This window comes from Haematobia irritans, chromosome 2, assembly GCF_050003625.1.
Source record: "Haematobia irritans isolate KBUSLIRL chromosome 2, ASM5000362v1, whole genome shotgun sequence".
NCBI lineage: Eukaryota > Metazoa > Arthropoda > Insecta > Diptera > Muscidae > Haematobia > Haematobia irritans.
In genome coordinates, this window is record NC_134398.1 from 102,489,008 (window position 1) to 102,516,743 (window position 27,736).

At 33.5% G+C, this 27,736-nt stretch overlaps 1 protein-coding gene and 1 pseudogene across 2 annotated transcripts in view; one reads left to right on the forward strand and one right to left on the reverse strand.

Annotated features, from left to right (window-relative positions):
• The window catches only part of LOC142225905 (protein son of sevenless-like), a 114,207-nt gene that overhangs the window by 36,905 nt on the left and 49,566 nt on the right, over window positions 1-27,736 (forward strand). Inside the window, exon 4 of one of the 2 annotated variants that reach the window (XM_075295762.1) lies at window positions 10,724-10,899. The exons of the other annotated variant lie outside the window; for it this stretch is intronic. Coding sequence (XP_075151877.1) covers window positions 10,724-10,764 — 41 coding nt within the window. The 3' untranslated portion in view covers window positions 10,765-10,899. Of the gene's footprint in view, window positions 1-10,723; window positions 10,900-27,736 lie in introns of those variants that run through there. 2 annotated transcript variants of the gene reach the window in all.
• Window positions 16,973-18,327, reverse strand: LOC142227597 (uncharacterized; annotated as a pseudogene).

Here is a 27,736-nt window from a genome sequence, read left to right on the forward strand (position 1 = left end):
GACCTTGCGCAAACCAATCAACAAAACCTTGAAAACCAACCACAAAACCTGCAAAATCTTCAACCCAATGAAATACCAGAAGTCAAAGAAATGCTGAGCAACCTTAACAAATTAATGCAACAAATGACAAACCTTCTTATGAATATCACCTTGAAACTTTCAAATATATAGGATGGAATGTCTTAAAATAGTATTCTGGAACGCAAACGGATTATCACAACATACCTTAGAACTAAAACAATTTCTAACATCAAACCAAATTGATATCCTTCTCATATCAGAGACGCACTTTACTCATAAACACCATTTTTCTATCCCAAAGTATGATTTCCACCACGTAATGCATCCATCTGGGAAAGCTCGAGGTGGGTCTGGTATCTTAGTAAAAGAGACCATTAATTATCACCAGGGTATTCACTACTGTACAGAAGAAATACAGGCAACAAACATAATCGTGGAAACGCTTCAAGGCTCCTTAACTGTATCGTCCATTTATAGTCCACCTCGGCATAACATTAAAAAAGACCAATATATTAGTTACTTCAAAACTCTAGGAAATAAATTTCTGGCATGCGGAGATTACAATGCCAAGCATACTCAGTGGGGGTCTCGCCTAACAACACCAAAAGGAAGACAGCTATATTGGGCTATAAAGGAGCTCAATTTAAGGACCATATCACCTGATTCCCCGACTTACTGGCCCTCTGACCTAAACAAGTCTCCAGATCTTATTGATTTCTGTGTCTCAAAAGGTATTCCACTGGGTTCTGAAACATGTGTATCAACTCATGACTTGTCATCTGATCATTCACCGGTTTTCCTAACCTTGTATTCTCAGAAACACAAAGAGTATCAGAAATGCAAACTTCACAATAAGAAAACAAATTGGGACAATTTTCGTTACCTAGTTAGTAATACCATAAACAAAAATATACCACTGAAAACAGAAAATGACATAACAGGAGGCGTAGAGCACCTTATAAGTGTTATTCAAAACGCATCATGGAATTCCACACCAAGGAACAGTTTTGAAAACCCTCCAAAAGCCTCTAATTCTGTGTTAAGAAAACTATCGGAAAAGAGAAAGGCAAAAAAACGATGGAAACGAACAAGACTACCCGAAGATAAACGTATACTGAATAAAGCAAGTTTCGAACTTAAACAATTACTGAAAAATTTAAATGATAAAAAGATTGAACAAGAAATTACTAACCTAGGTCCAACAATGGCGACAGATTTTTCTTTATGGAAAATCACTAGAAATATAAAAAACCAACCCAAAACAAATTATCCCATCCGTAAGCCTGACAATTCCTGGACCAAAAGTAATTTAGAAAAAGCAATGACTTTTGCCAATCACTTATATGATGTGTTTTCTCCTAATAGTACGGAGGAAACGCCATACTATATTCAATCTTACCTATCTGAAACACACCAACTTGATTTACCTATTAAGAAATTCACCAAAAAAGAAGTTCTACAAGCAATAAAGACCTTAAAATCTGGTAAAGCACCAGGATATGATTTAATCACTCCAAAAATATTAAAAGAACTACCCACTGAAGGCATAGACTGCATCACTTTCATCTTTAATGCTTGTTTAACTCGTAATTTTATCCCTCCACAGTGGAAAGTCGCACAAATTATAATGATACAAAAACCCGGAAAACCGGTAGATCAAGTAAAATCGTATCGTCCAATAAGTCTACTACCCATACTATCCAAACTACTCGAAACACTTTTTATTAGCAGGTTAATGCCTATTATTGAAACTGAACACATTATTCCGAATCACCAATTTGGTTTCAGGAGAAAACATGGAACCATAGAACAAATACATCGCTTGGTCGAGACAATCAATTCAGCTTTTGAATCTAAAAGCTATTGCACCTCGGCATTTCTAGATATTTCTCAGGCTTTTGATAAAGTTTGGCATGATGGCCTGTTGTACAAAATTAAGAGATTTCTTCCAATAAATTACTTCCTATTTATTAAATCATACCTAGAAAATAGACTGTTTTATGTTCATGAATCTGGTGAAATGAGTGACTTGAAACATATAAGAGCTGGTGTCCCCCAGGGTAGTGTAATGGGCCCGATCTTATACCTTCTGTTTACAGCCGACCTTCCCCAAACAGAAACTGCTGTTATTGGAACATTTGCTGACGACACAGCTGTCTTAGCCACAAATAAAAACTGTACTGTTGCAAGCAATTTGCTGCAAAACTATTTGAATGAACTGTCGATGTGGTTAAAATGCTGGCGCATTAAAGCAAATGAATCAAAGTCTACCCATGTAACATTCACACTGAATCACGGAAATTGTCCCCCAGTTTACATGAATCAAATAGAACTTCCTATGAAGGATGATGTGAAATACCTTGGTTTACATTTAGACAAAAAACTGAAATGGACTACCCACATTAAAACAAAAAGGAAAGCTCTCGATATACAGGTCAATAAGATGCAGTTTCTTATTGGACCGGCATCAAAAATTTCATTTGAAAATAGATTGCTTATATACAAATGTATCATAAAACCTGTTTGGACGTATGGAATCCAATTATGGGGAACTGCTTCAAATACTACAATAAAAATACTGGAACAATTTCAGACAAAAACTCTGCGAAAAATATCAGGAGCACCTCAATACATATCGAACAAGCGACTACTAGAGGAACTGAATATGAAAACAGTTGAGGAAGAAATAGTACACCAATTACAAAACTACAAATTAAGAATAGAAACACACCCAAATTCTCTTGCAGCTGGCCTGATGGCAAATCCGGCAACTTTTACACGGCTTCGAAGAAGAGCGCCACAAGATCTCGTTTAAAAATTTACATCTACTTTGTTTTACTAAATTAATAAATTAATTTGAATCCGTAATTAGGTAAATGTGGGCTCACCAATGGGTGAGCACCATGGTAAAGATATATTATAGAATTAACACCCAGAATAATGTAAATATCAAAATAGTGATAGAAGGCATTAATAAATTTGAATTAAAAAAAAAAAAAATTTTTATTCTAGACTTCTCTCATTTTTTAATTGTTTCTTATAGAACACCAATTATAGATACGTTTTCAGCTTCTATCGGCCATTTTGGTCAAGTAGTATATAAATTATTATCAACCCAAAATCGGAAATTTTTGAAAAAGAAAAATATTTGTTTAAAATATTCTCTTAAAGTGAAACTGTGTATTTTAGGCGATATTAGATTCTGACAAAATCCGGTGTTACTTCACGTTTATTACGGCAAAAGCCTTCTAGGTTCAAAATACTGACCCCACTTTGTTGAAGTTTTGCAAAAAAATAAATTGTGAGCCCATATCTCGAGAACTATAAAAGATATTCACACACGCTGTAATGGTTGGGAATCCCTGAATATATAGTTTTCATTCTGCTACCTCTCTTCTGCGTTGTCGCTTGGGGATGAGACGCTAAGGATTTCTCCACCTACACTCTGACAGCCTATTTCTGTTATCCGAATTCTAGTCATCGTTCGCATACAAAACGAAAATCAGCTGATTTGGGTTTCTCTAAGCTCTATCTAAATGACAAGTGAGACGAAAATCAATGCGAACGAAAAAGTAACGTTAACCACCAAAATTGGGTTTCTCTAACTCCATTTATTTATTTATTTACACGGCTAATAGCAGCCGGGGCATTACAAAATTTAATTTTTCAATTCAATTAAATATAATTCAATATTTCAAGTGGGCCAGAAGGGACCCTATAGGTCTGTAAGGACCACGGCGTGTCAGAAAGGACTCCCAAGCTAGTTATTCGAGATGGGTTAGAAAGGACCCCGTTGAGTCAGTAAGGGCTCTGCGGTACTCAATAAGGTTCAACATACGATATATAAGCAGATAGGCCAGAAGGGACCCCATTGAACCAGACAAAGCTTAAAAAGTGCCACCATGGGCGGTAAGGGCGCGGAAAACAGGATAATAGAAACAGCAATTGGATGAGCAGGATCAAAATTTTTTTATAATACATCTGGAAATTTAGAAGGCAACACCCCTTGGATCAGAAACTCTGTTGTTAAAATTAAGAATAATTTCCTTGATGGCAGGAATCGGATCGGTTAAAGAAATCAATGAATAGACCGAATTAAAGTTTTTACACAAAACATTAAAGGGATTAAATAATTCATAGTTACATAGTCTCACACAAGTTTACATACGGTTAAAAAAATTATATCTTTTTAAGTAATAATATTTTAAAAAATATACATATATATCCTTTAGTTTTAGTAAATTAATTTGAAAAACAAAGTATTTGTTAATTTTCAAGTAGATTTTTTTGGTGTTGGTTATAAACTACAACAAGAAACAGGTTTAGTTAAGAGGTAAAAAACTCAGGGGTATGTAAACTTGTGTGAGACTGTGTATGTCTGCAAAATTCCGTCTTTATGAATACAAAGTTCCTAGTTATACGATTTGGAACATTGTAGCAATTTCTCGATGTCAAGTAGTGTGTATCAGTATCTCCATTAATAAGTTTAGTGAGAAACACAATACCGTGCATAAACCGTCTACGTTCGAGAGATGGAAGATCAATTAACATAAGACGACTGGAATATGGAGGTAAATGGTATAAAATATTCCAGCCAAGCCCCCTCAAAGCAAAAATAAAAACTGCTTCTGTACAGATTCAATGCGATCAATAGAACAACGATAACTCGGTGACCAGATAAAGCACGCATACTCTAATATCGGTCTAACCAGAGTCGTAAAGACAGTGCTTTTTTCCAATTTGAATAGTATTGAGTTTAATTGACGACATCTTTTCATACAAAAATTCTGATTAGACCGCCAAAAGCTTAATAAACACAACTATATTGCCATTAGGTTAGGTTAGGTGGCAGCCCGATGTATCAGGCTCACTTAGACTATTCAGTCCATTGTGATACCCCATTAGTGAACTTCTCTCTTATCACTGAGTGCTGCCCGATTCCATGTTAAGCTCAATGACAAGGGACCTCCTTTTTATAGCCGAGTCCGAACGGCGTCCCACATTACAGTGAAACCACTTAGAGAAACTTTGAAACCCTCACAAATGTCACCAGCATTACTGAGGTGGGATAATCCATCGCTGAAAAACTTTTTGATGTTCGGTCGAAGCAAGAATCGAACCCACGACCTTGTGTATGCAAGGCGGGCATGCTAACTATTGCACCACGGTGGCTCCCATAGAATTTGATTTTTATGAGGTGGTATTAATCCTTTTAATCACTATAGTTATTTATGGTATTTTTTTGTAAAGTTTAGCGACGAGTGCAGAATTTCTGAACTCGAAAAAGATGACATTAAAAACGTTAATATTAAATTCACAAAAGCACTCATAACAGAAATAAGATATAGACAACCCGGAATAGTAAATGCAGTCAGCGGTCGAGAATCCTCCGTCAGGACAATTTGCCAATATCCGTCTTTTAAGTCAAGTTTGGTAATGAGATTTGCTTTAGGCAGGCGTGAAAGGATTCCTTCGATGCTAGGAAGAGGATATGCATCCTTCTCTGTTACTTGATTAAGCTTTCTAGCATCGAGGCAAAGCCGTACCTTGTTTGGATTGACTACCAAACGCATTGGCGAGCTCCAAGGTGATTTTGAATGCTCAATAACACCAAGGGCAAGCATACGGTCAATTTCTTTATACATGAGGCTCTCGACTGCTGGCGACACCGGATAATATCGTTGTTTAACTGGGTCAGAGCAAGTTATTCAATTCTATGTTGGATCAGACTAGTCCTTCCTAATCCTTGTTTCTCACAGTTTGGAAAAAGATCACTTACAGCCAAAAGCCGCTGTTTTTGATCCAAGGTTAAAGGATAATCAAAGGAAGAAGCAGATTCTTGACTTTTGCATTCAATTGAACGAATCGAAATGTCTTTTGAGTTGCCTTCATTGGAAGATGAAACAACACTTCCAATTATTTTTGGTACCAACTCAAAGATTTTCCAAAAATCAATGCCGAGTATCAATCTTTGATCAATTGATGGTACAATTAAAATTCGTAATTTTTTGGTCACATCCCTAAAAGTCACATCAAAATTCAAATATCCTAAAACACGTAGTCTGTTTCCACTAGCAGTTTTCACGTAGGTGTTAATGTATTGAAAATCCTTATGATTTGAAAAATCAGTTGCAGCCAGATCAGCGCCAATGCATGATACATTAGCTCCTGTATCTAGTAAACCTAACTCCGTAAAATTCAAAAATTTTATCGCAGCGTAAAATCGTTCATCCGATTTATTGTTTATAATGGATGAAATTTCAAATTTAGAAGCAAATTTGCGATTTTCGTAATATCGGCGTAATCTTAAGGTAGGACGTTTAGGTTTTTCGCATTTGAAAGATGATAAGGTGGATACTCCGAAAATGTCGTTACGGCGTCTAATGTAATTTTCTAGCTTTTGGTGGTAAGGCATGATCGGGTATATAATCTTATCTAAATCCTTTGGATCGGATTCAGATTTTTTTAAAATTCGAATATCAGAATTTTGGTTCATGTACTGGTTAAGAATATTTTCCTCTGACTCATATTGATCTTTGGAATGCAAATCCGATGATTTTTACCGGTATGCATTCAGAATCCATTAGTTTTTTGAAATTGGATATTTTTTAGTTACGCATGTTGGACACTGGGGCTTGTAATTGTTTTTCGCACCGCATCCATAGAAAATGATAGTTCTGGCCTCGATGCAGTCATCCCACCTATGGCCAAGCCCATCACAATTCCAACACTTCACTATTTTAGATGGAGCTTGTATTGGTTCCACGGTCAGATCGGTTGAAGGACTTTCCGAAGGGATTTCACTCTCTATACTATCAAAATCGAGCTGAGCAACCTGCCTTCGGGTACCACTATTCGGATGAAAGCGTGAATTTAAATTTCTGCGAAATGGTTCCTCATTAAGCAATCCCTCTCTCATTTGAACTAATTTTCTCAAATGTGATATTGAAAAAATTGGAACAAAGAGAAGTTCATGGCTAATTTCGGGTCGTAAATTTCTGGCAAGAATTTAAATTAATTCCTGTTCAGGAATTGGGGTCTCTAATTTATCCAACAGAGAAGCGACAGATTCATAAAATGATTCAAACGATTCGTTAGGCTTCATTTTACTACTTCGTATTTCCTTCTTTATGTCAAAACTAGATCGAAAATCTTTATATTGGTATTTAAGTGCTTGGCAAAAAGCATTCCATTCAATAGCGTCGACTTCCTTATGATAACGCCAATACCATTCGCGAGCCTTTCCACTCAAAAGAACGTTAAGATTTTTGCACACAAACGAAAAATCATCATTAAAATTATCATGGGTCAAAGACCGAATTCTATATAAAAATTCGTCTTCAGTAATACCATCTGCAGAACCATCAAATCTTAAATTCCAATTACGTATTATTGACGTAATTTTGTCGAATCGTAAGGCACTAGCCTCATCAAAGGACGAATCTACCGGAGTAGGGTAGGTAGGTATTGAGCCACCGTGGTGCAATGGTAAGCATGCCCGCCTTGCATACACAAGGTCGTGGGTTCGATTCCTGCTTCGACCGAACACCAAAAAAAGTTTTTCAGCGGTGGATTATCCCACCTCAGTAATGCTGGTGAGATTTGTGAGGGTTTCAAAGCTTCTCTAAGTGGTTTCACTGCAATGTGGAACGCCGTTCGGACTCGGCTATAAAAAGGAGGTCCCTTGTCATTGAGCTTAACATGGAATCGGGCAGCACTCAGTAATAAAAGAGAAGTTCACCAATGTGGTATCACAATGGACTGAATAGTCTAAGTGAGCCTGATACATCCGGCGGCCACCTAACCTAACCTAACCTACCGGAGTAGAAATTGGTGAATGAATTTGATTCTGACTAATTCCTGTCTGACAAGGATTATCTGTGGTATTTTGACTTCTATTAAAAGTATTAGAATTGGGACCAAAGCTATTTTGGTTTGAATTAGGATTACTTGATGAAGTATTTTGTACATTCGGAACAAGATTCAAATTCCTAAGCAGTCTGGACATTGTATTCTCGATAATCTGGTTCAATTGTGCATAATCGATTGCCGATTGATTATGTGGAGAAGTGGGTTGAACTCTCGTTTGTGCTCTATTAGGCCGAGAAGAATTATCAAAATTTGGAGGTTGAGGAACTTGAACTACATTAGTTTGTATATCAGATATATCGGTGACATAATCAATAAGTGGGCTGTGAGGATTTTCCTGAACTAAACTCTTGGCAAAGTTTCGAGTGTTAGGATATCTAGCCATTGCACCTCTATGTTTACCACGACCGGCATATTTATTTTTGCTTTTTGGCACATCTTTTTTAATATCTGATAAATTGCAGGGTTTTTTTACAGTTTGGACATTCTGGAGTTTCAGAAAGATGCTGTTCCAAACAGATACGGTGAAACGAATGACTACAAGCAGCTAATGTCAATATATCCTGATCTTCAGCAAAAGGTTCTTTGCATACTAAACATTGAGGATCTGTAATTTCAGTATCCGAAGTGGGAGGAACTCGTGTCGTTGGAGTTCTATCCACTATTTTTCCAATTATGATCTATTTAAAGAATACAAACAAAATCTAAGAATTTCAAAGTTTTTCCTATCTGGAAAAATCAATAAAAATATTGAAAAATATTTTTCATAAGTTTTCTTACAATATGAATGATAAGGGAAAATAAAATTTTAGGCTTTTATTTGACGAACGTAATTGATAATACAATAACCAAATTGGGCTATTGATACTAAAATGGAATTTAGTGAAATATTCGAATTGCGACACACAAAACCTAAAAACTCTCCCGTCTCTGGAGAACCTGACAATAAAATGCAAACCTGCAAATATATTGTAATTCCTAGAAATTCCAGGCGGTTTGTACCTAAGTCTTCAACTCAATAATTGCTAGATTCACACAAAATAATAATATGGATGCAAATATAACATTTCATGTATAACATTTTGTTAGTCAAGAGAAGGAAACTAGAAGAATCTTTGGTCGACTTAATCGAAAATTCTACTCAAATAGACGAAATCCTAAAGGCTAATAGTTTCATCGCTCAAATAACTAATGCAACACGAAAAAAATGCTATATAGTGCACGGTGAACTTTAAACAAAATAATATGAAAAGTAGAAATTTGTTGTGGAAAGCAAGAAACACATTTTCATAAATTTTCCCATAAGGCAAATTAAGATTTATTTGTTCTGCTGGCCCCACAATGGGCGCCAAATTATGTAATGGAACGTTTTGATTAACCTTGGTTAATGGTGGAAGTTGTTGGGAGATAGAAGTGGACGGGCGGGAGCCATTGAATCGACTAGCGGTCAGCCGGGTGGGGTGGTTTCTTGTCCACGAAAATCCCTCTACCAGACGGGCGGGAGCCATTGAATCGACTAGCGGTCAGCCGGGTGGGGTGGTTTCTTGTCCACGAAAATCCCTCTACCAGTTAACGTTCTCAACACAATTAAATTTTTATAGACTCCCTAGGTGCTTTCTTTTTAAAAATAATTTTTGAGCGGAGAAAAATATATGTTGGCAATAAGCATTTAAATGGTTCATAAATGCCGCAAACATGTTTGATGTATTACATGGTCGGGAAAATCACGTACCTGACCATTCAATTTGTTTTACTTTACTTTAACATGTCTAGAACCATTACATGGCCATAAGGACCATGTACATTGTTTTCGTGAACATTTAATTTTTTAAAATTTTTTTGCAGCAAAAGAATTTTATAAAAACATTGAGCAGGTACACACGATTTCTATTTTGCGCGTCAGTCGTGTGTTGATTGTTGCTTGGAATAGACAGAGAATACGGAATTGCTGTGTTTTGTGTTAACTTATTTATTCAGAAGTGACACGTGGTTTAATGTGAACAAAAAAAGGGAAGTGTAATTGACAAAAATGTACCTGATTTTGTTCTGCATTTTGATATATGGTATAATTTATTTTTATTTGCAGTTACATGATGTCTGTGTTTGTACATTTGATGTGCACGAAGTAAATATGGAATGATTACTTATTGTTGAAATTGAACCAAAATAGAGTTTTAAAATATGTGATGTTTGCTTGCACGACGTTACAAATACAAATAAACAATGAATTAGTTTATATAAAAACAAATAAATAAAGTTAATTTTGTGTTTTCTTTTCTCAAGTGGCGTCCTTTTTTCGACGATGAAAAAAGTTTTTTCATACAGATCATAACATTTTAGGTTGTGACCATCTACTTTTAACTGGGAAAAAACATTTTGACGAATATCATAACGTTTTAGATCGGGACCATTGACTTTTGATTCAAACTAAATTTTTTTATCAATACAATAACATTTTAGATGAGGACAATTTTATTTTTCTCAGAACCATGTTCACTGAGCCAACATGGTTACATGTGAAAGTAATACATGGTCGCCGGAAAAATAGGTCCTATCATATTATTTTGCTCTTCGAATATGATTATGGCAATCATGTTTCTTCTCTGCGTGTAGGTGTATACAGTAAATATTAACACGAACCCACAACATGCCTGATAGATTTACTATATTAGGTATATAGGAATTCCTTTCCCGGTCTTTCCTAGAAATTTGTAGACTGCAGTAAATATTATACCCCCAAAATAGTCAACAATGTATATATACGTTGTATGTACTGAGTTTTTAAATTAATATATAAGCAATTTATTGAAATAGTGTTTCTTTTCTTTTACAGCCAAGTGTACTATGTTTCCTTATCCAAGTACAAATCGTTAATATTATTTTAGGACTGGTGATATGATATGGCTATAAAAACGATGATATATGAGCACTGAGCCGTTATGTTATGTAAATAAAATTATATTATTGACCGTAGACAATGATAATAAAATATTATACTATTGTTAAAAATTGTTTACGCATTATCTATCAACACAGGCTGGGAATTGTTATATTATTTTTTTTATTGGCGAAGGTGAGTATCATGAGTTTGTTTCGAAAAAATATTAAACAACTTTAAAAGACTTACGCTGTACAGAAGTTTCATATCACAAATCGAAATAATTCTGCAACTTTTGAACGGATAAAGATATCAGCATAATTTTTATTTTTTCTTTGTGTGAAAGCTGAAGTGTTTTCCTCTAAGTTCGTAAGTTTGTGGGTCCCTAGTGGGTGTTGAAAGTTGGTTCGATGATTTTTTCCTTGGTGGATAGAGCTTGTAAAATATATCCGTGCGTGTGGACTAATATCTTTTAAAGTTCGCAAGATATGTAACATAGGTGGTATTCTCGAAAAATTTGACAAAAATTAATGCAAAATTTTGCCTTTTTCGAAAAATTTGGTCAAAATGCTGTATTTTTTTGAAATTCCAAATTGTGAAGTCTACAACTTTTAATCTATAAAACATAGGTACACAATGTTTGCTTGTAAAATACGTAGACTTTTATAGAGAATGCAGTTAAGAAAAGAAAACAAGGATCCGACTTCTTCTCCTAGGTTCAAAATACTGACCCCACGTTAAAATTTTTCAAAAAATTATTTGTATAGTTTTTAAGGCTTGAGGTCATGTTGTTATAAAACAAAATAAAATCTTAGTTTTTATAGTGTTTTATTTTTAATTCTTTCCAATATTTCGAACACCATCGTTGTCCGTCCTCAGGGAAATTAAATTTTTTAATAAGACAAAGTGACTTGCTCGCCACTGCGTTTGAGTTTACACTTTCCAAAAAATAAATTATGGGGCCCAAATCTCGCGAACTTTTTTGTAGGGTTTTACAAGTTCTATCCAGCAAAGAAAAAATCATCCAAATCGGTTCATAATTGAGAGATAGCTCGCATAAATAGATTAATTCCGCATTCAACTGAAATATGAGACTATTCGTTACAAAAAGCTGTGTTTTAAGCTCATAGAATCGGTAACAGTGTTTGTCGGTTGTTGCCACATTGAAAATAAAGTGATTTAATACTAAAAAGCTTAAAAATTTTGATCACTATATTGCAATTTGTCATTGAAACGAACATAAGGATTGCAAAGACATATAACAACAAACATAATTGTGAGAGCAAAAAGGCATAAATTGCGGCAAACCAAATGTCATATTCTCGGAGAACTCTACTTGTCATCGTTGCCATCGCAACATGTTAACAACCTGTTAACAGCCCTGGAATTTATTCTATATGTGATGGGACTTTACCCAATGGTTCGATTTGGGTATGCAAATTGTAATAATTATAAAATAGGACTTTACCATGTAGGGTCGATTGTAGCATGGTGAATAAATATATGTGGGAAATCATAAAATAAAATAAAAACATATGAATGAAGTGAAAATGAAAAATGATTTAAATTAAAAAAAAAACTATTTTATTGGTATTCGAACTCTGAACCTTGGGTTTCATAATAATGATCGTTATGCACGGGCCCATCATAAGCTAGGAGGATGCTGTAACTATTAATAATGGGTTTGTTCTAGTGTATCTCAGTATAATTTCTTATGCTATTGCATTGTTTCATGACTAAACGCTATTCCGCCAATGTTTTGTTTCACATATGTATTGGGAGACATTTTCGAAGTAGCAGAGATTTTCCAATTAATTGGAAAAACTCTTGGGAAATATACTCAGCCCTTCCAAAGCGCATCTTTTTATAAATACGGGCAAAATGGCAGTTCGATCATCTCTCTCTTGGAAGTTGGACGTACTGTGGCACAAATTATTTTTCTTTTCATCGAATTCTACTCCATATACATGTAAAATTTTAGTAAGTAGAAACTTGAAGCACATGATAAAGATTTTTTTGTCTGTTTGTTCAAGAGACACTATTTTTATCAGGATTTTTCCTACGAATTGGCGCCTACAAAAGATATTTTTCCTGCAAAATTTTATTAAATTTCTTGGAGAAATCTGGTGATTGGCCTTAATTATTTTTGGTTTTATATTCATCCAGTTTTTCACGTGCTTGTACTCCTTTGACCATTTGTCTTTGTCATTGGGATCCATTTTACTCTGCAATCCTGATTTTTGATTTCAAAAAGGTAAAATTTAAAATATTCATTGGTATACATATACCAATTTACTCATTTTTGGTAACCTCTTTGCCTTATAGGAATCATTATCTTGTATTGAATCATATCCGACTTGCAATCACCTTTTATTGGGAACGGGAACCCCTCATCGGAAATCCGCAACATTTGCCGATATTTTGTGAATTTTTGCTCGTCCAAGTGGAGAGGAATTATTGGTATTCTAAAGGCGTCAGTGTTGGCAGAGTTCTTTGTTTGTAGCGAAAAATCACCTATATTACAAGTGAAAATATTCACATAAAAGACAATTATTCAACATTCAGAAGAAATCTACAACTTGTTAGTGTATATTAAATCTTCAACTAGTTAGTGTATATTAAAATCGGCGGAAATCCAGTGAAGGCTCCTTCATCGGTGGACCTATGAAAGTGTGAGTACTCAGTTTCATTTTCCTTATTAAAATCACTGCATTATCGACCATCAAAAATACTGTCTCCGTGGGTAATCCCCAAATAGATCATATTGACTACACCAAAAGTCCCAAAAATGTGAATACAGGAACACTGTTAATGGTTGGAATGTAGGTGAGTACCTTTTTATGCAACCCAAATCAAAAGACTTGTAAATGTTCCTATAATTATTTTGCCATCCACCCACAAACCAGAGCTTAGCCTAGTGGGAGAAGCTCAGCTTCACAGTTGTAAGGTTGGCTGTTCAACCTCGCTCATGGGCATTTCAATTTTTTTTCTGTTTGTTTTTTATTTGCGATTACAAATTAATTGTTAAAATATGTCTTTTGATTTATAGTTGTAGAAAAAGGATAAAATAAATACTTGTTGAAGTTGTATCAACACAGAAAAAGTGTCTCGTAAATTTAAGAAGATTTTTACAATAATTTATTACAAGAAATTTCCAGAATTTTAGTTCATTTTTCGTATCTTCAACGAAAATTAACTACTCGAAAGGAGGTCCCTTGTCATTGTCATTAACATGGAATCAGGCAGCACTCAGTGATAAGAGAGAAGTTCACCAATGTGGTATCACAATACACTGAATAGTCTAAGTGAGCCTGATACATCGAGCTGCCACCTAACCTAACCTAACTACTCGAAAGGAAATTTTACAAATTCTAAGTAGCAATAGTTTAGTTCACGACCTACAAAATACGATGGAAATTTCCTTAAAAAATTTCTAAACTGGTAGTTAAAAATTCGTTTGTCATACTATAAAACTACTTGTGAAATGTAAAGTACTTTCTAAATAATAAGTGCAATTTACTATAAGATTTTTTGTATGAGAAAATATTTTTTTACCAAAAATGAACTTGAAAGTGAATAGCAATTTCTTACGGACAATTCCTATAGTTAATAATTGTTGGTAGAAAATTACCCAATGAAATATTTTTAGTTCACATGTAACTAAATTTAAAGACATTTTATAGTCAAAAATGGTAGATAACATTTCATGAAGTTTTTGCAAATTTTAAGTTAAACGTTTTATCATTCATAAACTGGTGTGCCTTTACGACTATCATTCTTAGAGTAAATTATCAGCAGATGCGATGAACTACTGCATAGTACAGAGATCTTTATCGGCATAGAGGAATGTGATTAATGTAAAGATGGTGTTACTTGAATTTTGTTTGAGTGAGACTAATGCATTAAGGTAGGTACTATGTTCGGTTTCCGCAGCGAAATCCCATACAAAACCAAAAATGCGAAAAACTACCGAAATATTTTTTCATTTGTGATACTTTGTTTTTTTCGAGTTGAAAAACTGACGTAAAGCGCATAGTCCATAATTAGATCGTGTTAAATCCTTCCATATGTTGAGATTAGTTAGTTTCAAAACATGGCGCCATTTGTAATGCGAATTAAGAAATAATTTATTTATTCAAATGATTTGTGTTAAATTATAATGCAAAAGTGGTTCGCGTTGTTATTTAAAATTGTTATACGATCGATTGACGAAATAAATATAACATGGAGTGGTATTTTCGTAATAAACTAGCAACCCCCATCTAGCCGCCCCCTACTACATGATTGAATAGAAATAATGTATATAACATGAAATTTATAGAAAAATGTAAACAAATAAAGCTCTATTTAGCGAAGTTAATTTTACAATCGTTTCTTTTTACTGGGCATCGGGATAATAAACACAAATTATGCTGTCATTTCATGGTAAATATAAAGGAGGCAGTGCTATTGATGATGCAGTACTATGGTTGCAACGAATGGAATCACAAGAATAATTTGCTATGTTCCAAAAATAAAATTAGTTGTTCTGAACAAAGTTATACCAAAAATAAATGGTAAATGTTAATGCCACATAAATAAAAAGTTATACCCTATACAGGGTTTTATAATTTAGTGCATATGTTTGCAATACCCAAAAGGAGACGAGATAGACACATGGTGTCTTTGGCAAAAATGCTCAGGGTGGGTTCCTGAGTCGATATAGCCATGTCCGTCTGTCTGTGAACACATTTTTATAATCACAGTCTAGATCGCAATTTAAGCCCAATCGACTTCAAATTTGACACAATTATGTGTTTTGGATCAGAATAGAACCCTATTGATTTTGGAAGAAATCGGTTCAGAGTTAGATATAGCTCCCATATATCGTTCGCCCGACATGTACTTATATGGGGCCAGAAGCCAAAGTTTTACCCCAATTTGGTTGAAATTTTGCACTAGGAGAACAATTAGTAGTATAGTCTAGTGTGCCAAATTTTATTGAAATCGATTCAGATTTGGATATAGCTCCCATATATCAATCTTCCGATATGCACTTATATGGGCCCAGACGCCTGAGATTTACCCTGATTTGGTTGAAATTTTTCACTAGGATTACAATTAGCAGTAAAGTCAAGTGTGCTAAATTTTATTGAAATCGATGCAGATTTAAGTCCCGATTTGGACTTATATGATCACAGAAGCCATAGTTTTAGCGCAATTTGCTAAAATTTTGCACTAGGAAAACAATTAGTTCAGATTTAGATATAGCACCCATATATATCTTTCGCCCGATTTAGACTGATATGACCAAAGAGGCCAAGTTTTTACTTGAATTTTGTTGAAATTTTGTACAGGGAGTAGAATTAGCTTTGTTGCTATGCGTGCCAAATTTGGTTGAAATCGGTTCAGATTTAGATATAGCTCCCATATATATTTTTTTTGATTTCGAGAAAAATGATCAAAATACATTGTAAAATCGTCACTGTTAGTCGAAAACTTGTAAAACTAACTCAAATTGAACTTTATTTCTAATAAATATCTATCGCCATGGGGCGTTAACCGATTTAACCGACTTAAATTTTAAGTCAAAAAATTTCTAAGAAGTCTTAAATATATTGTCGGTTCAGATTTAAAAGTATGTATATGGGAACATAAACCTTTATATATATCACCCAACAAATTTGGAGGATTTCAGATGGTATCGAAAATGTAGATCACAAAGTGGTGCATATATAGTCGGCCCGCCCGACTTTAGACTTTTCTAACTTGTTTTTATTTAAATAGCAAAATAATTTTCATGTATTGCACTCATGCTTGCAATCATTTTGGACTGATGTTGATCAGCGCGATAGGCTGGAATGAAGCGATTTAATTTAATTGTTGCTTTTAAATTTCACTCAGCGACATATATCTTGCATTTTATCAATTCAATTTTATTACGTGACTGAGATAGTCTCTGGTATAGAACTCTAACATTCCTTTGTGACGAATTATAAGTCGGGAACAGTGACTTTGGCTTAGGAACTACCCTTGAACGTGAGTTATGGGCTTAAGTTTATTGAATTTGAATATGAAGTTTACATTATACACTATACTTTCGTTTGACAAAAAATAATAAGGAAGTAACAATATCGTAAGACGAAGAAAAAAATATATATGTGAGAAAAAAAAACTAGATGAAAATTTATTGAGTATGGAGTGGTGGTATTAAGTATGAGAATGGTATGGTTTGTATTTCCATGATGGCTGCACAAAAACCTTTCAAAGAGTTGTACAGACAGCCACCACATGTATGAGTTTTTGGGTAAATCAACATGACCTTTTACTTTAACATGGATTTTCGATGTATTGAAGCGGCATTGTTCTTTGCGTGCATGATAGGGAAATTCATTTCAAGTTCAAGTCCTAAACCTCCAATTTTCTCAATGGCATCATAAGCATTATCGGGCAAACCACCATTACAAGCTGAATCTGTAGTATCACAATCTAATAATTCCTGCTCGGAATATTGTTCCAGTTTATCAGTCCTGACCTCATGCAAATCTTCGACATTTCCGGTAACACTAAAAGCCCAGCAAGAGCCACATTGACCTTTTCTCTCCAATCGAATTCTTTGGGCAATTCAATGTCTGGAATTTCAGTTTTAGGGGTTAAAGCAGCATTACCCTCATCTCGTTGCCACATGCCGGTACGTTGTTTATATTCGGTACTGGTCAAATCAGCAAATTCAGTGATACCATATTTGGCACTACCACGCTCATATGCATCCAAATCCTGTATGATTTTTAAATTTTGCTTGAAAATTCTCACACGCATTTGTCTTTCCATGGTGGTGTGACAACGACGATTTTAAGATATTCGACTTTATTCAAACTATGATGATTTCGTTCCTTATGTGTCTTTTTTTCGGCATATTCCAATGAACGAGTAGCGTTTTTCACCAATTGTTTTGTTGCTGAATTAAGTTTGTTGCTGAATCCGTTCAGCAATTGCTTCGGATGTAAAAGTTTGCATAACAAATTGACGGAATCCATTTGGATTATTATTGTCCAGTGCTTTGTGAGATTTGGTTCAAAACAATTCAAAAACTGGTAGAAAAACACTTCAAAAAAATTATTATGAATGCGTGTATGTAAACAATCAGCTGCTGCGTATGTATACGTAAAAATATTATGACGTTTGGCGATGTTGTCAATTAAATTGCTGAGAAATAAACGCAGAATAGCTCCAAAATAGCTGTTTTGACGAAAAACCAGGAAACATTGTCCTCCCTTTTGACGAAAATCAAATCTGATATGCTCGTTGGGTACGTCATTCAACAGATTGAAGGAATCGAAAAACTCAAACTGATCCAGTCTGAGCTGTATGTACTCCTTGTAGGTCATCAGATGAAGCCACATCGCACGAGAAAATCCTACAAAATTTTTTTTCTTGTCTTGAAACCAAATTAATGGTTCAAAACAAAAAGTGGTGGAGAATCCACATGTCACTTTGAGACGTGTGTTGACAAAATATTCAAAATCAAAAACGACAACATGATTCTTGATCATTTCTTCTATGGCCACGTTTTTCTCCATTTTCTTTAGAAGTATTTTCAAGACTGTTAGCTTTTCTAAATAAAAACCATATATATAGGGGCTTTGAGAAGCTAATTCATTTAGTCTATTTAGTAAATCCATAATACATGACAACTCTCAGAAGGAATAATTATGCGGTGTTGGATTTCCAGTTCTGCCACGGCAACGATAACAGTATTTATATAAAAGAGTTATCATATATGGGCGGTTCTTCGATTGTACCCAATTACTTCCTTTTCAAACGACCTTTTGATTTCCGAGAGCTAACCAGAATGGGACGTAAAAAAAACATTTACTGTCGGAAATTTGTACATGGACTGGATTGGATGGATGGTGGCATAGACTACATCAATGTTGGCGATATTCTCTCACCACTCAATTGCTATGATTATATCTTCTGCTTTGGGAAAGCCAAAAAAGATTTTCTAATGAAGTATTTAAATGTTAGAATCATAAATCTAGAGTATAAAACAAGCTTTTCAAAACTGAATAACTATTATACATCATGTGAAATTCATTCTGATAATAGATTTAAGTGCTCTCTCAATAATGTTTTCAAAATTTTTGTATATTTAGAATCGAATTTCTGTCATGTACAAAATTTTATTAATGAAAAAAAAAAAAATAAATAACTAAATAATAAAAAAAAAACAACAAAACTTTTTTTTTATTCTTATCATCATTCTATAGCTTTATTTGATTTGGTTAGAAACAGTAAAGTTAATCCACACACTAGAAATACATGAAAAATATTGTAAAAGGTGTAAACATAATTTGCTTCGAATATATTATGTTTGCTTTTCGCTCCCGCTCGCTCCATATTCAATCCACAAATATTATATCCTATTGGTCGAAGTAGGTGATCCAACTCTTCCTCACACAATGGAATATTATTCGTAGCATATCGTCTCAACAATGGACAAATCGGTGACCATCGCATATGTTCAGAAATAACATCATCATCGGTCTCCCAAGATTGTATTTCCACATGACAGAAATAGCATTTCACCTTATCATTTTCACCAGTATAGAAAAGACCACTCTTTGCCATATCATTCCAATTTTTTAGCTTTCCCGCCCAAGTTTGAAATGTCTTACATCGCTCATCTTCCCGATAGAGTAGGCTTTCGTCTATGAAAGGCACTTTTAAATTCATAACGGTAACCATTTTGTTACGGCTTTGATACGTTTTAGTGCGAGCAACTTTTTTTTTGTACTGTGATCACGATCAGATATGATTATGCTTTTATTCACATAAGAATGCACATGTTTCCTCCCTTCACACTCACATTACCAATACGAAAAAAAAGAATGACGATTTTAAAAAAGTTTCAAAGAAGAAAAAAAAACTTGAAATTGTTTCTTTTTTCTTTCCCTCCCATCCCCTCATTCCAAAATAAAGTAAAAAAAGAATGTAATTTAAAGTATCAATGGAATATATGAAAATTTATTTATTTATTTATGTTTAATTTCCTTAACCTAATAGGGTACATAAAATTTATCTGGAGTTATCAAAATTTCATTTAAAACTAATTTGGTAATTTCTGCTCCTTCTTTAAGGGGTACTTTCGTGATGGAAAACGATCCTTCATTCAACCGCTTAATATCATCCTCGCTCAATGAGTTGAATCTTGATGGTAGATAGAGGACTCCATCATTGAGTTGAAGTACAACTTTTTCCCCAAATTTGGTTGATGTCCTGTATGCTCCTCCAATTAAGTATTCCAAGTTTATCGCCAACTCCTTCATGCTTAGAATTCTTTTAAAATTCAATGAATTAAAATTTTCAACGAGAGTAGAATTGCTGCTCATCTTGATGCTCGACACTTTTCTTGCTGATATTTGAAACTGATTGCTTTGAAATTAAACAGCTCCCCTATTTATACAAAATTTGAGCAATAAAAAAAAAAAGCTTCATTATTTTCACTATTTCCCAAAACAAAAAAAAAGCTCTTTTTGCTTATGATTGAACCATAATTTTCTATGAAAAACTTACATTTAATCTTTCGTCATATTGTATAAGTTATTATTCTAAGTGTAACGTCACTATTACAACACAACATTAAACACAAATTTTAAATAATTGTACAAATAATCCGACAATGAGAGAAGACCCAACGCTAAAATTACAAAGGAAAAATAATAAAATTATAATGGATTTATTTAAAGCGGAATACATCACAAAACAAGAAAAATTTCACTTAACGTCCAACTCTGCCACAGCCCCAAGACTCTATGGACTCCCAAAAATCCACAAAACCAACATGCCTTTACGGCCAATCTCATCCTCAGTAGAAGTCCCATGCTACAATCTATCAAAATATATTGGTGACATTTTGAGCAACATTATATTGGAGAAATATAATATAAAAAACTCAATGGAACTAAAAACCCGATTAGAGGAAGTATCTCTGGACGAAGACGACATCTTAATATCCCTGGACGTGGTATCGTTGTTTACCAACATACCTATATACTTAGCAATTAAAAACATAATGACTCAGTGGAAAACTCTGGAAAAACATACAAAAATACCAAAGACACAATTTCTAAACATTCTCCAATTCTGTTATTCTCCAATTCTGTTTAAATGACAATAACTATTTCAATTATAATAATACAATATACAACCAAATTTATGGTATGCCGATGGGAAACCCACTTTCTCCTACAATAGCGGATATCGTTCTTGACACACTATTAGAACAAGTATTAAATGATCTAGAGAAGAAAAACATAAAAATTAAATTAATTACTAAATATGTAGATGACCTATTTGCAATAATAAGTAAAAAAGATGAAGAAATAATACTTAAAGGTAGGTACTATGTTCGGTTTCCGAAGCGAAATCCCATACAAAACCAAAAATGCGAAAAACTACCGAAATATTTTTTCATTTGTGGTACTTTGTTTTTTTTCGAGTTGAAAAACTGACATAAAGTGCATAGTCCCTAATTAGGTCGGCTTTAAACCCTTCCATATGTTGAGATTAGTTAGTTTCAAAATATGGCGCCATTTGTAATGTGAATTAAGAAATAATTGATTTATTCAAATGATTTGTGTTAAATTAGAATACAAAAGTGGTTCGCGTTGTTATTTAAAAATGCAATTCGATTGACGAAATAAAAATAACGGAGTGCTATATGTATATAACATATATAACAGCATCTGGTTCTGTAGCCGTTTCTGCCACAGTAGCATCTGCCCTCACATCCCTGACACCCACAATTGCAGCCACTACATCAGCTACAGTGAACAACTCCAACATAGCACCCTCAACACCTGCCACGACCACAGTGGCTGTGACCGCAAATATTGTATTGCAACAACCAAATACAACGGCCGCCCAAGTAGTGAGTGGTCCCATTGGGGTGGCAGCAAATACTACTCCAACATTAGCCACTATTACTAATTCTTCAAATGCAATATCGACTGTTGCTGCCGTTAGTAATACAAATGCAATACTAATGCAATGGAGGTTTCACAATTATCCACAATAGTATCACCAGCAGCTGGATCGAATGTTGTTGTTCCCACCACTACAATGGCTTTAGCAGGAGCTACCGTGGGACTTAAGTCTGGTCCAGATATTACAATGACATTGAACCGTATAAATACGGCAGAGAATGAAGTTGATGTTGAGGAATGTTTACCAGGTGATGTTGTTAAATTGGATTTTGCTGGCGAAGAAGTGGCTGGGTGAAATTTTACCCCTAAGGAATGTCTTCTAGGAGTTTCCAATCGGCGACCGGTGCCCGTTGGAAACTCCGCCTATTACAACAGTACCATCATCGCTTCAGCCATCAGCAACAATAGCATTCCATCAGCGTCATATTGTAGAGATACAACCAGGCCACCATTTATCATCATCCCCTGCTAATTTAGAATTGACTAATGTTATGCAACATAATGTTTGCACAGAACACGAAGAAGTAGAAGAAGCTAATTGTCATAATACTGCAGATGTAATCGATGAAGATTTATTTTTTAAAATATGCTTAAAAACGATTTCGTCTTATCTCTGTAAACCCAGTGCTTCTACATTCAACACCCATTTTTTACAAAGAAATGAATTGTATTTTTTTTTATTATTTTACCGCTCCTTGTAATTGCTCCCTTTTCCATTTGTTAAGCGAGCTCGTTTTTTGTGTGTAAGAGGCGTAAATGAATGAGAACTGAACAAAAGAAATGTTAATGCAATTTTAATTTTTAATGGAAACAACATGAAAGCTAAATATGAGAAATGATAATTAAAAATTTTTAAATATAACAATATTAATGAAAGAAAGCTGATAATCCAGAAAAGAAAACATTGTGTTCTAGTGTCTTTAATTAGTGTATAAATGTACAAATTAAAAAAAAATAATAATAAAATTATAATCGAACTTGTTTTATTTTTATATACCGGGGTATAGGTAATTGGGTGGTCTTATACGTTTTATACTTTTTAATATAAAATTAGTAAATTTTTCTGAACAAAGTTATATCCAAAATAAATGTTTATAGCAAATAATTAAATAATTTTTATTTAAGTAGCAATGATGTATTCATCATTTGTCCAAAATGATTGCGATAGGCTGGAATGAAACGATTTAATTTCGTTGTGGCTTTTAAATTTCAGTTAGCGGCATTCTTGCATTTTATCAATTCAAAACACTGGTTGAATTTCATAACGTGACTGAAATAGTTATTGGAACTTATACATTGGGAGAGTATAACATCCTTCAGTAAACCAGCCAATTGCTTCTCAATGTATTAATTTCAGTCAACGAAGAGTCTGGTATAGAACACTAACATCCCTTTGTGACGAAATATAAGTCGGGAACAGTGACTTTGGCTTAGGAACTACCCTTGAATTTGAGTTATGGGCTTAAGTCGGTTGTTCCCCCCGATGTAACAACATTGGCAAATGAAATGGCATTATTATCCTTTGTGGGAACCGTGGTGGTGACCACTGGATTTGAAATTGCTAGTGAGGCGGCAACAGCATGGTATTGCAATGCGATTGTGTAGATATTGTGGACACCAACGAATTAAGTTTGTTGATGAATGAGTCCATTGCTGCTCATGATGTAAAAGTTAGCATAACACCGGAATTATATGTTTTTTTGATGTGCGTTACAAATTGACGGTATCCATTTGGAAAAGCTGAAGAAGACAATGTACCACATGTTGTAAAAGCTGTTGCAGAATGTGGTAAGACACCAGGGGTAGAGCGGCTGGAGCTTTATTCTTAATAATTTTTGCAAAACAATCCAAAAACTGGTAGAAAAACACTTTTCAAAACAATTATCATGAATGCGTGTATGTAAACAATCAGCTGCTGCGTATGTATAAGTAAAAATAGTATGACATTTGGCGATGTTGTCAATTAAATTGCGGAGAAATAAACGTGGAATAGCTCCAAAATAGCTGTTTTCTTCGTTCGAAATGTATTGTCAACACTCTCATTTTTCAACGCGAAAGAATGGTTAAGTGAAGTTTTTTTCGTGCCAACAAACATAGTACCCACCTTAAAACATTCAACCAATATCACAACAAACTACAATTTACCATGGAAAAAGAAACTAACAATTGCCTACCCTACTTAGACATTAAAGTATATAGAAACAACAGAACAATCGTAACAGAATGGTATACAAAATCAATCGCATCAGGGAGAATTTTAAACTTTCATTCATCACAACCAATAAACCAAAAAATTAATACAGCAACTAACTTATTGATGAAAGCAATAACATTAAGCGACGATAAATTTAAAAATAAAAATATCAATAAAGTTAAAGAAATCCTACAACAGAACGCATTTCCTCAAAATATAATTGATAATATTACAAAAAATTCAACAAATAACAAATTAGACAACACAAACAAAACCACCCCATCTGGCAATCCCAAAAAATTCTACAGCTTCTCGTTTATTCCTAAACTAACAGAGAGTAAAAAGCTGAGAGAAATAATAGAGGACAAGGAAATATCATTTGCATACAGACCCAATAGAACAATAGCCTCTCTTTTCACATTTACAAAAACGAAAATTGAAAAAACACAACAGAGTAATGTTGTTTATGAAATAACATGCATAGGCAACAACAACGAAAACTGCAATCAATGCTACGTAGGAACAACCAAGCGAAGCTTAAGCACAAGAATAAACGAACATCAAACAGACATAAAAAAGGGAAAACAAACAACTGCACTAGCCCAACATTGCATTGAACGACAACATACACCTAACTGGGAAGATGTGAGAATATTAGATAGAGAACGAAGAGCAAATAGACGATACACTCTCGAGAGCTTGCGTATTCAACAAAAACAACATTGTGCAATAAATCGAAAAGAGGACAAAGACAACACCAATGCTGTCTACACCATAGCATTAGTATAGTTTACTTCAAACTGTGATCGTAGCCATAAGAAACAACAACTGTGATAACTTAAGTTAACTTTCGGATTATTTGTACAATTATTTAAAATTTGTGTTTAATGTTGTGTTGTAATAGTGACGTTACACTTAGAATAATAACTTATACAATATGACGAAAGATTAAATGTAAGTTTTTCATAGAAAATTATGGTTCAATCATAAGCAAAAAGTAAAAATATTGTTCTTTTTTCGTATATTTTATTGTCGTTGCCAGATTTCAATAAAGTAAATCCCTGAGGAAGATGGAAATCCCCATCGAAACGTAGGATAAAAATATGAAATAAATAATTTTTTATTTGCATATACTCATGACCTTGAAAGCCTGACTAGAAATTCTAGAAATCATATAAAAAACGAAGATACAATAAGGTCGATCTTTTTTATAAATAAAAAAAAAAAGCTCTTTTATTTTCTCATTCACGTTTATTTATGTATTATTTTAATCTTGTTTTTTTTTTATTTATATATATATATATATATATATATATATATATATATATATATATATATATATATATATATATATATATATATATATATATATATATATATATATATATATATATATATATATATATATATATATATATATATATATATATATATATATATATATATATATATATATATATATATATATATATATATATATATATATATATATATATATATATATATATATATATATATATATACATATAGATGAATGAAGATTAGCCTCCATTTTTGTTTGGTTTTTTTTTTTACTAACAATCACATGATTACCCCTCCATTTCCCAGTCCATTTTATTTCATCTGCTTCCCAAAACGAAAAAAAAAAGAAAAAACATGTCATTTTCAATTTCATTATTATTTATTTATTTATATTTTTTTTTCAAATATGAAAGACCCCATTGTTTTTCACCCTTCCCGAAATAAAAAAGCCAATTTCAAATTCAGTTTCGCATTCATTTTTATATTGATAGTTATGAATTAACCTATTATTGTTTGTCCTCTTTCCTAAAATAAAAAAATATTTTTTTTTTGCTTTTTTGTTCTTAATTATTTATTTGTAATTTTTTTATTTTTATTTAATTCTAAATTACAATTTTAAATTTTTTAATTTGATCGAAATTTTTTATCATTCCCCTCGAAAAAATCCTTATCCTTCCACTCGTCAAGTTCTTCTTGGTTTTTTTTTCGCACCAATCCAATTCCTCCCTTGCAACTGATGATAGCCTTCGCTTACGTACCACTGCTGGAAGTGGTTCTTCTTCATCACTATCCAGCACAACCTGGACTTCTTCAACTGGCACGTTCCATACTCCTCCGAAACGGTTGCTTCCCACATTCGTCTTGTGACCATCATGTGCCCTTAATTCTACATCCTCATCAGCGTTTTGCTGCCCGGCTGGAGCAGCTCTTCTTGATGTTGATGGCTCCTCCTGGTTGTCATCAGTTCTTCCTTAATCAGAGTCATCATTCCAAAGATCTAAATTCCACAAATCTTGTGAATTTTGGGTTAGATCCAACATACGAATTGAGTGTTTAATTTTTTAAGTTTTAAATGAAAATAAATGTCTAGTTGTTAGGAATGATGAAAAACGAGTGTAATCCATTTTTTAAACTGCAGCCAGTATTTATAATTCATTTTCAAATTTCTAAAGAACAACTTATCACAAAGATAAATTTGTTTCTTTACGAAAAAGAAAAAAATAATCCCACACTTTACTTATTTGATTATCTGCGAATAGCACTTTCATATATAGGAAATATTAATCAAGCAGATATAGAAAATGTAAATATAAATAACATTCCTATTGAAACATTATATAGAAAATCTAAATTTAAACAAAGTAATAATCTAAAGATTGTAAACGACATCCAATTGACCCGTCATAAAATATTTCACGTTTCTGAAATTTTACATGTGGTTAAAGACAAATTCTTTCCACAAACATTGAAGCAATATCCGTGTTATACGAGTAACCAAAAACCTGACACATCATAAATTCATCATTCCATTTCATTTATTTTTCTATGGGACCACTCAACGAGACCACCCATCCGAGAGCAAAAATGCCTGCTTCACACACAAAACTATGTCTCAATCATATATTAACCATCCTTATCAATTAGCCTCATCACCTAGTCTCAATATCACTGCAATCCTAACCAAACGATCAAACGAAAAATGCCATACACACGCACACGCTTTTCCAACAATCATTTTATATTTTTTTCACATTCACTTTTCTTTATCCAACAACAACTCAAACACATCAGAACCCAAACGTGTACATTCAACATACACAGAACCACATGAATTTTAAGAAATTTTTTAGAATACAAGATTAGCAAGATCATATCTTTGGAGAAAGTTATAAATAAATCTATTTTCCCCCAATAAAATTTTTGGGATCCTCAAAAATCGAGTTTACAAAACCATCGAAATGCAACCAACTTTGATAAACCTTATCATCTTAAACATTTTTGGGATCCTCAAAAATCGAATTTACAAAACCATCGAAATGCATCTTTGATAAACCTTATCATCTTACCACCATCCGAACACCAACCAACGTATGCAACCCATGTAAAACAAGAAATCAATCATGCACACCCCAATAAAATTTTGGGGATAACCAACCTTTTTTAATAAACCTTATCAGGAGAAAGTTATAGATAAAACCATTGTCCCCCAATAAAATTTCTGGGATCCTCAAAAATTTAAACTTGATAAAACAACTTTCATAAACCTTATCATCTTATCAACCAACCAACATATGTAACCCCTGTCAAACAATAAATCAATTTGTAAGCCCCAATAAAATTTTGGGGATAATCAACCTTTTTTTGTTTACATAGCACTTGACCTAATTACATAAACCACTTGACCTATATCTCAAACGCAGAAAGTATCTCTACTATCCACTTTCAAGTTCATTTTTCGTAAAAAAATATTTTCTCATGCAAAAAAATCTTATAGTAAATTGCACT